We start from the raw sequence: 14,860 nt of genomic DNA, 5'->3' as shown, positions 1-14,860 counted from the left end.
TTCCCAGGAAGGTCAAAGCCTCAGGTCTCTCAGGGGCACAACTTTGCCTCTTGGGGCATCCAGGCTCAAGCCCCGTCCATGGAACATACACAGCCCCCCACCCCCCACCTAACACTAGTCCAGAAGCTCCCCCCGGTTATCAAACTCCCTCAGCTGCCCCCTCCTCCAGGCCTATCCCTAGACCCACGCACTAGAAAGGATTCTCCTGTCCTGGCCGTACTGATAAATATGGAAACTCCATCTTTATTGGCTGTATAAACATCTCTGGTCTGTACATACATTTCATACATCATAGTGCAGGGCCGGAAGGGAGGGCCGAAGGGGAGGCCCCAGCAGCACAACAGCTCCCCCCTCCCCCCAAAGCCCTGCCCACTCTGTGCAAACCAAGGCCAACAGCTCCTGCTCCCTCTCCCTCCCAGGAATCACTGTGTGGGAGAGGTCAGGGGTCAAGTGGGTAGGAGACCGGAGGGCTTGGTGGGGGAGGACACACCTAAGTGCTAGAATCAAACACTGAAGCAAAACAGGCAACTGGCACAGGCAGCAAGCGGGGGCAGGGGGCGGGCAGGGGAGTGCGGGGCCAGCCCTCCGGGCTCTCCCAGGGCTCTGGGGTCTTGCCCTCACCACGCGGGAGAGACAGCCCTACCTGGAAAATAGGGACAAGGGTGCCCGGGTAAGCCGAGGAGGGCAAGGGCAGAGAGGAGCACGGGCCCCAGCCCCCCCACCTGACAGCCCCTCTCCCACTCCATCAACATGTCATGGGCACCATCTACGTGTGTACGGCTGGGGAGAGCCGGAGACTCGGATTCTCAGCGGGGCTGTGGTGCCTGAGCAGGTAGTGAGGGAGGAGGTGGGCTCTCTGAGGAAAGAGCAGAGACCCTCAAGTAGTCTTCTTGGGACAGCAGTCAGTGGAAGGAGAGAGAGGCCCAGGGGGGCCCCCCTAGCCCAGCCAGGGGGGATGACAGCAGCAACTGGTTCGCACGATGAGGACAGGGAACAAAAAATTCAAGGAGAAATACTGTGGTAAACGGGAGGAGCTGTCCTGCTCCACCCTCTGCCGAGCCTCAGGCCCCAGAGCAGCTGAAACAGTCACTCACTCCTCTCCCCTCACATGGGCCAGTGGGGGAGGGGGCCTTGGAAGCCCACTGGACAAAGCCAGGGGGACCCACCAAGAGAGCAACACCATTCTTTGGGCCCGTTCCTGTCCAAGCAGGGACTTGAGCCCAGGGACTGACGACAGGGGCAGCACCAGGTCAGAAATGTGGGCACAGAGGAGCTTGACAGGGGCCTGATCTGGTAGGGGCAGAGTGACTTCACACCCTCTGAATCTTCAGGGAAGTAAGGAACTGGTACCTGGTTCTGCAAACGGCGAGTAGAGGGAGAAGGGGCAGGTCCAGGGGAGAAGGCCCTAGCCACTCAATGGGTGTAGATCCACTTTGACCTTCTCCCCACAACTCAGCATCCCAATGGTGGGGAAGAAGCCCCCAGAAGGTACAACAGCATCCTTCTTCCCAATGATCTTGCCATTCCGGGTGAAGAAAACCTGTGGGTGGAGGTGGGGGAAAGAGTGGGGCGGGCAGGCTCTGGCCTCTCCCTTGAGGATGCTAGAGCTACTCTGGCCTCAACCCCATCACTCCCAACTCCCACCACCGCTGGAGAGACAGAGGGTGATGCAGGAGGTGACCACAAGAGGGCATCCTGAGGCTGGAAACCAGCCTCCCAACCAGTCTCCCCAACTCCTGTGCCCACAATAGCACCAGGCCTTCCCCCCTTCCCTGGCTATTCCACCCTAACACCAGCCCTCGCCCACGCCCAGGACCCTTAGTCCAACCCCAGACCCACCCCACTCACCACCACCTTCTTGCCCTCATGCTCCTGCTCTATCTCTTCCCCATCATCTTCCTCTTCCTCTTCCTCTTCCTCCTCTTCCTCTTCCCCTTCCTGGTGCAGGTACATGACATTCCGGACGTTCCGGACAGCTCGGGCAGTCGGGGACAGGATCACTGTGTCACAACTGTCATCACTGTCACCTAGGAAGCCAGGAAACAGGAGCGCCTGTGGCACTGCCCCCACCCTCTGCCCGGCCAGACTGGTTGGCCACAGCCACCCCACTTACCCTCACTGTCCAGAATGTAGTCCCGGGGGAACATGATTCCACAGCCCATAATGTCCCCTTTGTAACAGCGTGGCCCAAAGGGGTCCCCCACACCACTGCCATGGAAGATCTTCCCATCATCTGTTAGAGGGAGGGGAGAAGACACACACTTGAAGGAGGGGCTGATGCCCTACAGCCCCCAGCACGGCCCCGGCTCCAGGTTGAAGCATCCCCTCCATCTCTGGCTCTGGGGAAGGGAGGAGGCAAGGTGAAACAAAGATGGAGGGGTGGGGGGAGGCCATAGTCAGTGGTAGAGCATGTGCTTAGTTAGCATGCACGAGGTCTTAGGGTCAATCCCCAGTAACACCACACAAATAAATAAATATATAATTCCCCCCCAAAAAATAATAAATAAAATAAAATTTTTAAAAGATGGAGAAAGAAGCGGGACAAGGGCACTAGATTAAAGAGACACCTGTCTATCCGCTCAAGGGGCTAAAGGGGAGGCTCCCGCAGGGAGTCAGAGAGGGGAAGGGGCTGAGGAGGGGAAGGAGAGGGGGGTCCAGGAACCCACAGCTGGCAGGCTTGTCCTTTCAAAAGAAAGCCCTAAAGGAAATCAAGCGGACCATAAAAAGAAAATGCAGAATCTGCAGGAAGGGTGCAGAGGGAGCCAACTCAGAGGCCTGGAATGTCCAGTTCGGGCCCAGATTCCCCCGCCCCTGTTCTGCTCCCCTGGCTTTTAGGGCTGGGAGGAAAAACACAGATGAGGAGAAAGTGCTAGCAGCTTGGGAAGGGGAGAGCAGACAGCAGCAGAGGGAAGTCTCTGCAGCCAGATGCTGGAGGAGAGGCCCTTTGTGTGGAGTCAGGAAAATGCCCCAGCGCCCCTGTATCCCCACCACCCGGCTTCCCCAGGGCAGCCCCTCACATACCCGCATGATAAGCCACAGATCCTCTGCTCCAGCCGGGGTGCCTGTTCTTGGGATAATCCTGTACCAATACGAAAACAGAAAATCCACGGTAACACACACAAAGAGAGGATGGCGAGTGGCACCTGAACCCTCAATCTCCTGGAACAAGCTACAGCCCAGAGGGCTGCTCCCAACCCCACAGCCTCACTCCTTTAGGCCCTGGAGCTTGCAGGGGAAGCAGAGAAGGTGGGAAGGGTGTGTGGCTTTCCCAGCCAGGGCTGCAGGCTGCCCCCACCCCACATCCAGGCTTCAGTGTGCATGGTGCGGTCACGACACTCAGCTCCGAGGTCACTCACGGTCTGTACCCTTACACAGCAGACACATACGACCGTGTCCTGTCTCAGGTTAAGACCTCTCTCTACAGCCCAGCCCTTGATCTCCCCAAGAGCTCCCAGAGCTGAGCAGCTCCACAGGCAAAAAGCCAGCACTAGCGCCCACCTTCCGGGCCAGTCCCAAGGCGATATAGCATTTCTCTCCAGGGTCCACGATCTCCACCTCAAAGTAGTGGCTCCGGGTGCTCAGCGGGTGCCGGGCCTGGGCCAGCCCCACATCCACGATGCTCTTTCCCTTGCCCAAGTACTCCAGCAGCTGTTGGGGGAGAGTGGGGGAGTTGGGGGCAGGCTGACATCCACCCCGGAATCCTGCGCCCAAGCCCAGAGAACCAGTTTCCTGGGTCTGAGTGTCCAGGGAAGGCCAGGGAGAACAGAGCTAAGGTGGGTCGGGGGAAGAGGAGGAGGTAGCACAAGCAAGAGAGCTGAGCTCCTTGTTCAACGTGGTGCCCACCTGCCTACTGAGCTGGAGACCCTCCCTTTGCCGTGAGGAGACGGGGAGTGCAGCACTGCGGGCTGGATGGCTGAGTGCCGGGCCCACATGGGGCCCTACACACACCCACATGGGGCCCATCCATCACTCCCCCCAGTCACCCTGCCGGAAAAGGTCCACCCAGGGGCCCTGAACACAGAGCAGAGGAGGAGGGAAGACCAGGCTGAGGAAAGGGTGCCTTAATGGGGATGAGGAGGATGCAGAGGTCAGGGGCCAACTCCAGACGTCGGTGGGGAGAGGGGGTGAGCTCAGAAGCCAGTGCTGCCTGGGATGGGGCTGACAGTTTCTCAAGGTCTTTGTTTTACTTGGCTTTGAACAGAGCTGTTTGCAGCAGGGTCAGGGAGGTGCTGAGGGAAGCCAGGGAACCCAGAACGACCAGCTCTGCTCCCTCATTTAATGTGAGGAAGGGGAGTAGGCAGAATGAAGCTAGAAGGCAGGCTTCGCTGCTCCCAGCCCCTCATGGCTCCTTCAAGCTGGAGCAGGGGTGTGAAGGGGAGATGGCTGATGGGCTCTTGGGGCTCTTCAGCCCCACAGTGATCCTGCCTGGGCATGACGGGGCGGCAACCCCCAGTCTGGGAGGATTTATTTATCAGTTGTCATGGTAATAGTGGGGCTGTGACTCAACCCTATCCCCTTTCCCCCTCCCTCAGCATCACCTGGGATTCCTTAATCCCTTTTTAATTAGCCAAACTGCCCCTCAAGACTTTCTTCTACCCTCCCACCCCTCCAGCCCTGAAGAAAACTCACTCCCTGGGGACCTCCTCCACTTCTCCCTGGCAAGTGTTGGATGCTGGCCTCTCACCCCACAAAGAACTCTTGCCTGAACAGGAAAGGCATTATGCTCTCCTGCCGAAACCTCCGTGTCTTCAGCAGAGGCAGGGGCTGCATCCTCACCACCCACTTCAGAGAGGCCATAGAGGGACTCGGCCCCCTTCTCAGCCCTGCCACCTTAAATCCATCATCCCCTCCTCACCAGAGAACTGATGGCAGGGGACCAGGGGGGCCCAGGAGAAAAGCCAGAGCTGTACAGGAGACCACCTAAACCTTTCTCCTCTCCTTCCTCCAGCCAGGACCTTACACATTTCGTGCTCTTTGACACTCTGAGCCCAAGTCTTCATTGTCTCACACTGCTTTCTTTCATCAGAAAGGGGTCCTCTGCAGATGGTCTTCTGATTTACTGAACATTATTATGGTCCACGCTGTCAGAATTGTTTATGGTCCTGTGTGTTCGTCGCTCGGCCTGGGTTGCTCCTCTGTGTCTCCCCACAAAGCCGGGAGGGGTGAGGTCTCATGCACATTAACTAGCCAACACTCCACCCAGTCCAAGCAGCCCCCAGCCCACCCTCTCCATTCCACATTGCAGAACTGGGTGGGGGACCCCACAGCTGCCCTTGACCCACTCCATCCAACTGGCCTCGGCATAGGAAACACAGCGTTCTCTGCTTCCAGAGCCAAGAGACAGAGGATCCAGACCCTGATCCTTGGGAAAAACCCGCCCAACTATTCCCTCTGCCTCAGCCCGGAGAAGGGGAGGCGGCAGTGCTGTCTACGGACAGGGTGGGGAAGCTTCCTTGAGCTAGACGGCTAGGAGAATGAGACACACTAGTGTGGGGCTCTAAAACCCACCCCCCACCCTACAGAGCAGCTCAGACAGGCTGCTGAGACAGACTGCTGACCACCTGGAAGACTAGGTCACTGCACAATCTGCCCTCTTCATGAGAGGACTCACTCGCCCCTCAGGGTGTAAACCACCCCAATTCTGATCTTCACCGGTCCACTCTCCTGCCCCTGGGCACAGCCCTCCAGAGCCTTCTCAGAGCACTTAGAGCAGCAGGGTCGCAGGATGTTTGCCATCTAGATACAGCCTTGCTTGAGTACTCTCCTCCCCTCCTTAGACTCGAGCTGTCAGGAGCCCCGAGGAGATGGGAGGTTTAGCCCCTAGAGTCTGAATTGCTAGAATCTAGATAGTGGTCCCTCAATCTGCACCTCAGATGCCTCTTGGTTTCAAAGAGAATCAAACAGACCTGGGTTCAAATCCTGACCCCTATTAATTCCTGGCCACTAAACTCAAGCAAGGGACCTTCATTTCTTTAAGCCTCAGTTTCTTCATCAATAACATAGGGATACAAAGACCTGCATCTCCCAAATCAGGTGAGAAGATAAAATGGAGTGTCAATGGCTTAGCCTGGAGCCTGACTCCCAGCAGGTGATAAATGCATGTGTCAGCCTCTCCCTAAATCAGAAAGTGGGGGTTATGCTGGACTACCCTAATGTTCCAAGGCTCCCTAAACAATAACAGTCACCCCAAAGCTACAAGAGATCGGAAGTGCCAGCCACAAAGATGGAAATGATCTCTCATCTCAGCCCTTAACTCCATCTAGAATGGCCCCGTGGGCCACCGGAACTGGTCACTGTTTCCCTGGGACACATGACCACTCCCCAGATGACTCCACCCCAACTGACCAATTGTATCCCTCCCAGTGTTTCTCCTCAAACAATGCCCCATCAACAGGCATGTTCCTTTACATCTTTGGTGGTCATAGGAAGAACTCTTTCCTTAAGGCTCTCAAGACCCCCTGTCCGCCCCCTCCACCTCTTTCCACATACAACCAAAGCCTTGAGAGGCCAAACAGGTAGACTGGCTGCCACAGCGCAGAGGCTGCAGACCAGAGTGCAGACAGCCTCCTGTGCTCCACCCCCACCCTCATGCCAGGAGTGCCTCCTCAGCCTCTTCTCTCCTGCTGGTATCCGCCCTCCTCCTCTTGCCAACAGAGACCCTAATCCCTCTTGACAGGAGCAAGGGAGGGCTCAGTGCCTTGAGGGCCTAGAAGCAGCTGAAACATGAACCAAGAACATGCTCCCCACCGGCCAGCTCAGGCCCCAACATGGTCTCCTCCTGGGTTGGGTCCCCGGAGGACCCCTGGGAAGGTGGGGCCTCATTCACTGCACTCTGTGTACCAAAGCTGTTGCCCTGTCACCAAGGAGTTGTCAGAGGAGCTGTGACCAGGGAAACAAAGACAGAATGAGTTTAATCCCCCAGCACTATCTACTGCCCCCAACCCACAACACTGTACCTCACTTTGCAAGGCCTAGAGGCGGGGATGCGGGGCACTCCCATCCCTGAGCAAATGCAGCAGCAATTCGAGCACCCCCAGAGCTGTGGGGAGGGGGCCCTCTTTAGGAGGGGAAAGTGAGACCACAGGAAGCAGAAAAAGACTTCCCTCTAGAAATTAGCCAGGTCTGCTACATACAGATCCTCAGATCAAACAAACACAACTGTTGACTCTGGGAATTCAGGGGAGGTTCACCGTGCTAACTCTAGAAATTTTTCAGTGCAAGGTTGGAGGGAAGAAAGATCAGGAGTTGAATTCACTCTTCTTCATGGGACGAACCAGTGAAAAGGGAGAAGAGAGGATCACTGAGACTTCAAAACAGAGGGAGGGCGAGGAGTAAGAGAATTCCACAGCAGCCGAGGAGGCCCCTGGCTAGAGACACCAGACAGAAGCCCAGGGGAAGAAGGACGAAGCCCAGGAACACTGGGTTCACCTTATGAGAAGCAGGCAGGAAAGGAGATGTCTGGCTACAGAAGAGCAGACTAGCAGCATGCTTCTGACAGAGGGAAAGGCGGGGGGAGGGGTAAAGAATTAATATCTGGGCTTAGTTTTTGCTACCTATTCGTTGTCTGACATTTGATCAAGTCTCTTCACTGTCTGCTCATCAGCAGTACGAGAGGACATGTGGGAGTGTGTGGGCAGTCCCAACAACTAGTGGGGGAGCTACCAGCATCCTGGGCCTGGGACCCAGGGATACTAAAGGTCCTATATATCAAGGAACTGTCTCACCTAAGGTGCCGACAGCCTCAGCACTGAGAAACCTGGACGGGATGGTGCAAAAGCCTCCCCCAAACCTTTACAGTTCCACAGGGTGCTCTACTGGGAACCTCACTCAGGGCAGGAGAAACAGGCAGCAACAATGGCAGAGGTCTGAGGTCCCAGGGAAGGGCTCCCCACCAAGGGGGACGTGAAAACAGGAAGGGCAGAGAGGAAAAACAGCTGTGCTAGACATCTTTAGAAGTAGGAGGCACAGGCATGGCCCAAAGACCTCTCCCAGGCTTCTCCAGGCTGACACCACTCTGACTGCTGGGTCAGAAATACAGTGGATGGTCAGAAGGGACACGAAGCAGGAGGCCAGGAGACCCACGGGGATGGCAGGGGCCGAGGGGCTGGAAGAAACTGGGTAAGTCACCCTCGTTTGAAAGATGGGGTAGTCGGCAAGCTGAGAAGAGAAGCAAAAGTCCTTCAGCAGGCTAGTGTCCCAGTCTGCCCCAGAGGAGCAAGCGCTCAGGGAGTAGTGTGCCCACCCAACCAGTGGTCCCCAGCTGGGGTGGGGGTCTGAGAGGAGAGCCAAGGGCAACAGCTTATGCCTACGACAGAAACAATTCTTAAACATGTGGCCTGAGGGCATTGGGGGAAGGTCAGGGAGGAAGGAAGGCTATTTATAAATGTCTACAGGATTCTGCATCAATTAGAAAGGATTGCCTGGGAGGAGCAGGGAGCAGAGTGGGGACAGGTCCAGGCACGGAAAGGATGCCAGGAAAAAACTCTTGAGGAGAGGTTAGGGATGAGAGCTGGAACATCGCCCTGGCTCAGGCCCAAGTTCAACTCTGTAGATGTTGTCAAAATGATGGTGGAAGGGGAAAGGAAAGGAGAGGTGAAGGTCAAGGAGTGGGCACCTGAGGCAGCCACGGCAGTCCTGGGACCCCAATGCCAGAAGTGGGTGCAGAGCATTAGAAGCCGCAGGAGGGCACGCTTTATGCCATTTTCCTTGTGTTTGACTCACCTTGAACCCCAGAAGTGGAGAGCCTTGCTCAGAACCCACTCCCACCCCCTGCTGCTTCTGTTTTGCTATCGAAGGCTGAGCTGAAAACAGCCGGGTCGGGATGAGAAGGCCAGAGAGTGGAGGGAGAGGTTGAGCCAGGAGCGAGAGGGCAGCAGAGGGACAATTCCAAGTGGGAGGCCTGAGCAGCCCACTGGAGGTCAGGCCCAGGCCCCTGACTCAGCATCCATTCACTCCCAACCCAGTGTGAGGCACAGAGGGTAGGTAGGAAGAACTTCCCTCTCTCAAGGTCTACACGCTGCCCAAGGAAAGTTAAAATCCAGGGAGGGGACTAGAGCAGGTAGGATGAGACCCTCCAGCTTTGGAGGGTCACTGAATCATCACCTGCCTCTACTCTTATCCTCTGTAAAATGTAGGGGAAAGACACTGACGCTTACTCAAAAAAGGTCTCGAAGACCCTGCCTGCACCTGATCGGGACTCGTGACCAAACCCGCCCCACAGCACGGTGAACTGAAAGCTGGGCCGCCTGGGCTGGGATCAAGCCAACAGGGAAGCCCAGGCAACCTGTTTCCAAGTCAGCCCAGCCTCTCACAGGCTGGCATGCAGGGCAGCAGGGGACACTACAGGCTGAAGGAACGAAGGAAAGTGAAGGAGGGCTAGTGCTTGTTCCCAGGGTAAAGCTACTAGTCTGAGCTCTCAGATGAAGGGGAACCAATGGTAAGGAGAACGCAGATCTGAACTTGAGAGTCAGGTCAGGGTGCCAGGCTCTCCTGCCAAAATTCCCGCTTCCCAAAACCCTACAAAAGACACTGTCCTCACTCCCCATTCTAAACAACCCTGACCTGCTGATGTGGTCCTTGGGTGTTCCGCCCAGGCCTCCCTGCCCGCCCCCTACCACCCCCCGCCCCTTACTTACAGTTCCGCAGACCCGGACGTCGTGCAGCCGGCCCCACTCGTCCTCGTAACTGTCCACCATCATGACGCTGTCGTCCTCGCGGCCCAGCTCGGCGTTGAGGTGCAGCCGCACCTCCTCCCCCAGGGAGTGCATGCCCACGGCTGGGAACAGCCCGTCTGGGGACATGGGCATAATGGTGGAGCCCACCTGCAGCACGGGGAGGGAGAGAGTCGTCTCCTGGCTCACTTCTCCACAGCTCATCTAATTCTCACAAGGGGAACTTTGAGATGATGCAACCAATCATTATCACACACGCTGACAGACAGCAAAACAGAGGTGCAGAAAAGTTTAAAAAGCCGCCAAGTAGTCCTTGCCTTCTAGCTCGGGGGGTACCTTGCTCAGCTAGCACGAGTCTCCTGTCATGTTGCCAAGTGCTTGTGATATGTGTGAGTGTGTCCCGGAGCAGGAAAGTGCTGAGGCACAGATGCTAAGGGAAGGGGACCTCTTGGTCAAGGCCTGAGAAGGCAACTTTCCCAGGGTGGGAGATGGAACTGGGTGGGGGAAGAGGGAGAGCTGGGGTCTCTCCTACTTGCTCTTCTCCCAGCCCTTCACCATTACTGGCCTCTCTCTGAAGAGGGAAGGAAAGGAGAAGTGAAACGAGGAACACAAAGCACAGAAAGGACATGTCCTCAAAAGCATTTAGGTCAAAAACCCAAAGGGGACCTCCGGCATGTGCAGTCAGGCCATAATCTACCCCCCTTTTTTTCTGCTCAAAACCTTTCCCCAAATCACTCAATTTTGCCCATAATTTCTGCTCATCCTCTACTGTACTGCTTGGTCCTCTGCATCTATGACCTGATGAGTGTCCCAGCTTCCCCCAGGTAGGGGAAATGTCTTCTCCTACAGGCAGGAGACCTCAGGAGACCCTGAGGCTGGACTGAAGAAGATGGGAAACAAGCCTCCAGGGCCCTGGGCAAGCCCCAGCCCACAGACTCTTTCTTATCACTCACACAAACCCCTGGACAGCTACAAGCCACTTAAATCCCACTCAGAATGTTCCACTCACCCGCTTCCCATTTTTGGTGAAGAAGATCTGGGCAGTCTGCACATCAAAGGACACTGGCTCAATGCCACAACCAATCCGGTCCCCAGAGTTGCACTTTGATCCAAACTGGCGGCCCTTGGCTCGGCCATTGTACAGCCTGTGGACAGAGCAGCACTGACACAGAACCCGAGCCTGGCCTCCCAAATTCTCCCCAGTGCCAACAGCTGGGGCCTTGTCTCACTGCTCCCAGTCACTCTGCAATGGCATCTACCTATGTCCCCGCTCCATCCTCCCCTCTATATCTGCAAACCTCCAAGGGTAGCCATCAGGCCACCTTCCTGTCCTGGTCAGAAATGTCTATGAAAACACCCCGAGACAGATGAAGGAATGGCCAAAGCCACCCTGAGGTAGTCCATTACATCTAAGATCCCCAAATCCATAGGAAAAGGGTCAGGTTCCACAAGAGGCAACTCACTTGCCATCGTCAGCATGGTAAGCTACAGAGTCGGGCAGCCAGCCAGGCTGGTGATCCAAGCTGTAGTACTGAGGGACCAGTCCCACAGCAATGGTGCCCCGGACCCCGCTGTCCACAATAGACACCTGGAGGGAGGAGAGCAGGGCACAGTTAGCAAGGATGGGAGTTAGACATCAAAAAGGGCTGAGGCTCAAAAAGACAAAAGACGGGGGAATCAGAGAAAAAGGGCACTGAGGGAGAACCAGGGAGGGTGGGGGCCCGCATTACCACGATACTTAGAAAATAATTTCCAAGCTATGGAAAAAGATAGGAGATGGAGTAGACGCCAGGCTTGGGTTAGGGGGTGGGAAAGGACATGGGTCAAAGTCTACCTAGATGAAGGGCAGGAAAGCAGAAGGGACAGGGTGATAGGACCCCAGGGTCCCTGTCAGATTAGGCACCATGCTATCCTATGTCCTTTTCCCAACCAACAGTATAATCCTGATGGAAAATTTGAAGGCCTAGATCAAGAATCTAGTAAAAGAGCTCCTTGGGGCTTAACCAACTCACCCCTGCTCTGCCCACCCATTGCCTTGATCACCTCAAAATAATTGCTGTCCTTGGTCAGAGGTCGAGAAGCCACGTAGCAGCCAACTTCACCAGAGTTTCCATGGTAACTAGAGGAGGAAGGAAGGGGGAGTTCCACTAGCAGCCTAGCTCAGGAGTTGAGGGAAGGGCCTCAGCAACCCCAACCCCCATCCCAAGAGGCCCAGCACAGAGGAGAATCCATCACATTTCAGGACATCTGCGCAACCACCACAAGAAGATACTTGAGGTCGCCCACCCTTCCAGCTGCCTCCAGCCAGGGTCCAACCCACACAGACCAACACAAGCCTGGCTTCTTCATTGCCAGTAGGGAAGAGAATATGGAGTCTCCCTCAGTTGCCTGTTAAGGGTCTCACAACCCTGTCTAACCTCAATCCCTCATGCTGCAGCTTCGGCCCTTTTCCTCTGGCTCTGTCTTCAGGGAGCTGGAGAACAGCTAGTCTCTATCCTCTGTACCAAAGCCCCTCCTAGACTGGAAGACAGTTATCCAGTGTCCCCTCCTCAGCCTTCTAGTCTCCAGGCTAAATAGCACTACTTGCTTCCTCCCTATGGTGACAACTTTTGTGAGAGAATGAGGCTCTGAAGGAATCAGGGAAGGCATTCAAGCCAGAAAACGGAGAGAAAACAAACACAAGCACAAACCAGGGTGTTGGAAGGTGGTAAGCAGGATGTGCTACAGGACTGTCCTTCCCAAAACAGGAAATCCACTGCCTCTGACATGGCCACTCTTCACCAGCCCGACCCCACAGACACAGGCGGGAGAGCCAGGCATTGCCCAGGCTCACTACAGTCCTCTCAAGAAGGCACTTGGGCAACTCCTGAGACCAGTAGCCTACAGTCCCTGATATGACTGCTTTCAGTGTGGACCAGGACAGAGGGACCCAGACAGCAGCGAGGCAGGTACAGCAGCAAGCACTGCTCCATTCAGAAAGCCTCCAGGGTCCAAGGCACCCCACTCCTAGTACAGTCCTCTGCCTCTGAAAGAGCCCCTTTTCATCTCAAAGATCTAGCACAGAAAGGAAAATGTGGACGCACTTCCTGAAACTCACCTCAGAGTGTCTCCATCCACAAGAATGTGCTTGAACCTCTCCTGATATCGGAAAGCCCGGACCTCTCGGATCTCCCGGATCCGCCGGCGCCAATTCAGAAACCGGTAGTGCAGGTTGAGGTCATCCATCTTGTTCATGAGAACAAACCTGCCAGGGGAAGATGGGGATTGAGGAGGAGGTAGCAGGGCCCTGAGCAAAGCACCTCGGCCTGCTCCACCCAGAATGCGGAGAGGACACTAGACTTGAAGCCAGTGGCCCAGGTTGACCTCAACAGTCCCCATCCTCATCTTTTCATTCAGCAAACATTTACTGAGCTCCTACTATGTGCTTCTACTGTTCTAGGTGCTAGGGATACAGCTGTGAACAAGAGGGAAGCTTCCATCCTAGTGTGGGAGGCCTAACAAACAATAAACAGACATGACAGGGTTAGAGAAGGCAAGAGCAGAGTAATGTGATAAATAATGGTGTAAACTCTGTCTCAAGAGTACCTTGGACACAGAGCACAGAGACGCCCTCTCTGAGGAGGTGACATCTGAATTGAAAAGAAAAGGAGCCAGGCATGTGTCAAGCCCAAGAAAGAGCATCCCAGGCAGAGGGGATAGCCAAGACACAGGTCCTGAGAAGCAAGGCAGCTGGCAAGGTAGGAAAACAGAAAGGCCAGGTGGCTGGAGTGTAGGCAGTGTGAGGGAGGGCGAAGGTACAAGGAGAAGATGGGAGGAAGGTAGGGGTCAGACTGACGCCCTACAGACCATGTTAAGGAGTTTGAATTTTATTCCAAGTGTGATGGGAAACCTCTGGAGGGTCTGAAGAAATGATACGATTTTAAGGTTTATCAGATCATAAAGATCATTTAGGCGGCTGGTTGGAAACTAAATAATCATAAGAAGATCAAGAACAGAAGTGGTGAACAGTTAGTTAGGAGGTTGCTGTAGCTGCTCCAATGAGAGATGGCATCCCCCAAGATGGTAGCAGTGAAGATGGAGAGGAGTAGGATGACCCAGGTGTTTAATACACTAACAGTGCTAACATATGAATTAATGAATGAATGAATTTTTCCTGGGAACCAAAAGTGACTTTTCTCTTCCCATCCCCCAAAAGGGTTCCATCAAGGCCTGACAGTGCCTTGCACACAGTAGGTGCTTAGGAAGCCTTGGCTGGGCCACATTCAATCCCAACGCGCATATTACACCCTTCTGCAGTTGCTACAAGCCACCACGTGGCCCAGAAAGATAGGCACCTGCGGGGCAGCCCTAGGACTGGCCTCCTGGGCACTCGGCCAGAGCTAGACCCCAGGTGGAGGCTGACGCCCCAGACCGAGGGGCATCTGCTTGCCTAGAAGCCCACAGCTTTGGCACCGGCGAGTGGCGGCCGCACCGAGCCCCGCCTCCACCCTGGGCACAGCCCGACCACTCAGACGAGACCGGGGAAAAGGGCCCTGGCTCGGCAGTGTGACTACGCCCAGTCTCCCCAGGCCCAGCACTGGGCCGAGAAGGGTCCCCAGGGAGGAAGCCAGTGACCAGAGCGCAAGGCCCCGCCCCTGACTCCGAAGCCTCCGCCCAGGACCCCCGCCTCCCGCCTCAGGCTCCGTGGAGACCGACCCGAGGCCTCCGGGACCCCGCCCCCGATCCCCGCCTACCGGGGCCGCCGCGTCCTCCTCATCCATAGGCCTCTCAGCTCCGCACTCTAGCTCTTCGGCCGCCGCCAACACACACATCCGGGTCCCCGCCCTTCCTACGCTCCCCGAGGCCCGCCTCTTTCCACTGACCCCGGCCAATCTGCAGAGGGCGAGGATGACAGGCACCTACAGCAGCCAATCGGAGGACATAGGCCGGGTCGGGCGCGGCCCGGTGAACCGGGTACCTAGGGCAGGGTAGGGGCTGATAAACCCGGGTGCCGAGAGGGTGGGAGGCGGCGACGTGGCGGCGCGGACGCCGTGCTGGGCGCCCCGGGCGCTGACTGGCTGGTCAAGGGGCGGATCCCGCGCCGGGCGGGGCGGGCGGGGAAGGTCACTACGCACTCACAAATACTGCGACTATTTCCTCACCGCTCGGTCGTTGTGTGTCAGACGTGATGCTAAAAGCGTGGTAGGAAT

At 56.1% G+C, this 14,860-nt stretch overlaps 1 protein-coding gene across 3 annotated transcripts; it reads right to left on the bottom strand.

Moving 5' to 3' along the window:
• Nucleotides 1-217: 217 nt before the first annotated feature.
• On the bottom strand, nt 218-14,632 carry SPRYD3 (SPRY domain containing 3). Of its 3 annotated transcripts, none has more exons than XR_012078334.1 (12): nt 14,405-14,632; nt 12,769-12,915; nt 11,715-11,790; nt 11,135-11,259; nt 10,681-10,816; nt 9,636-9,821; nt 3,499-3,648; nt 3,022-3,079; nt 2,114-2,233; nt 1,849-2,027; nt 1,351-1,540; nt 218-968 (listed from the first exon to the last, which is right to left on the bottom strand). XR_012078334.1 is itself a non-coding variant. In XM_006203033.4 (11 exons), exons 1-11 carry the CDS (start codon nt 14,425-14,427, stop codon nt 1,406-1,408), a joined length of 1,335 nt encoding a protein of 444 aa, XP_006203095.1. In that variant the 5' UTR covers nt 14,428-14,632; the 3' UTR covers nt 218-1,405. The 3 variants fall into 3 exon arrangements, 1 of the variants encoding a protein (XP_006203095.1); XR_012078335.1 differs by having other exon boundaries at nt 218-643; XM_006203033.4 differs by having other exon boundaries at nt 218-1,540.
• Between the last annotated feature and the right edge of the window lie 228 nt (nt 14,633-14,860).

Source organism: Vicugna pacos, chromosome 12, assembly GCF_048564905.1.
Source record: "Vicugna pacos chromosome 12, VicPac4, whole genome shotgun sequence".
Lineage (NCBI taxonomy): Eukaryota > Metazoa > Chordata > Mammalia > Artiodactyla > Camelidae > Vicugna > Vicugna pacos.
Note: the sequence above shows the minus strand (reverse complement) of the source record. Positions and strands in the feature narration are given on the sequence as shown.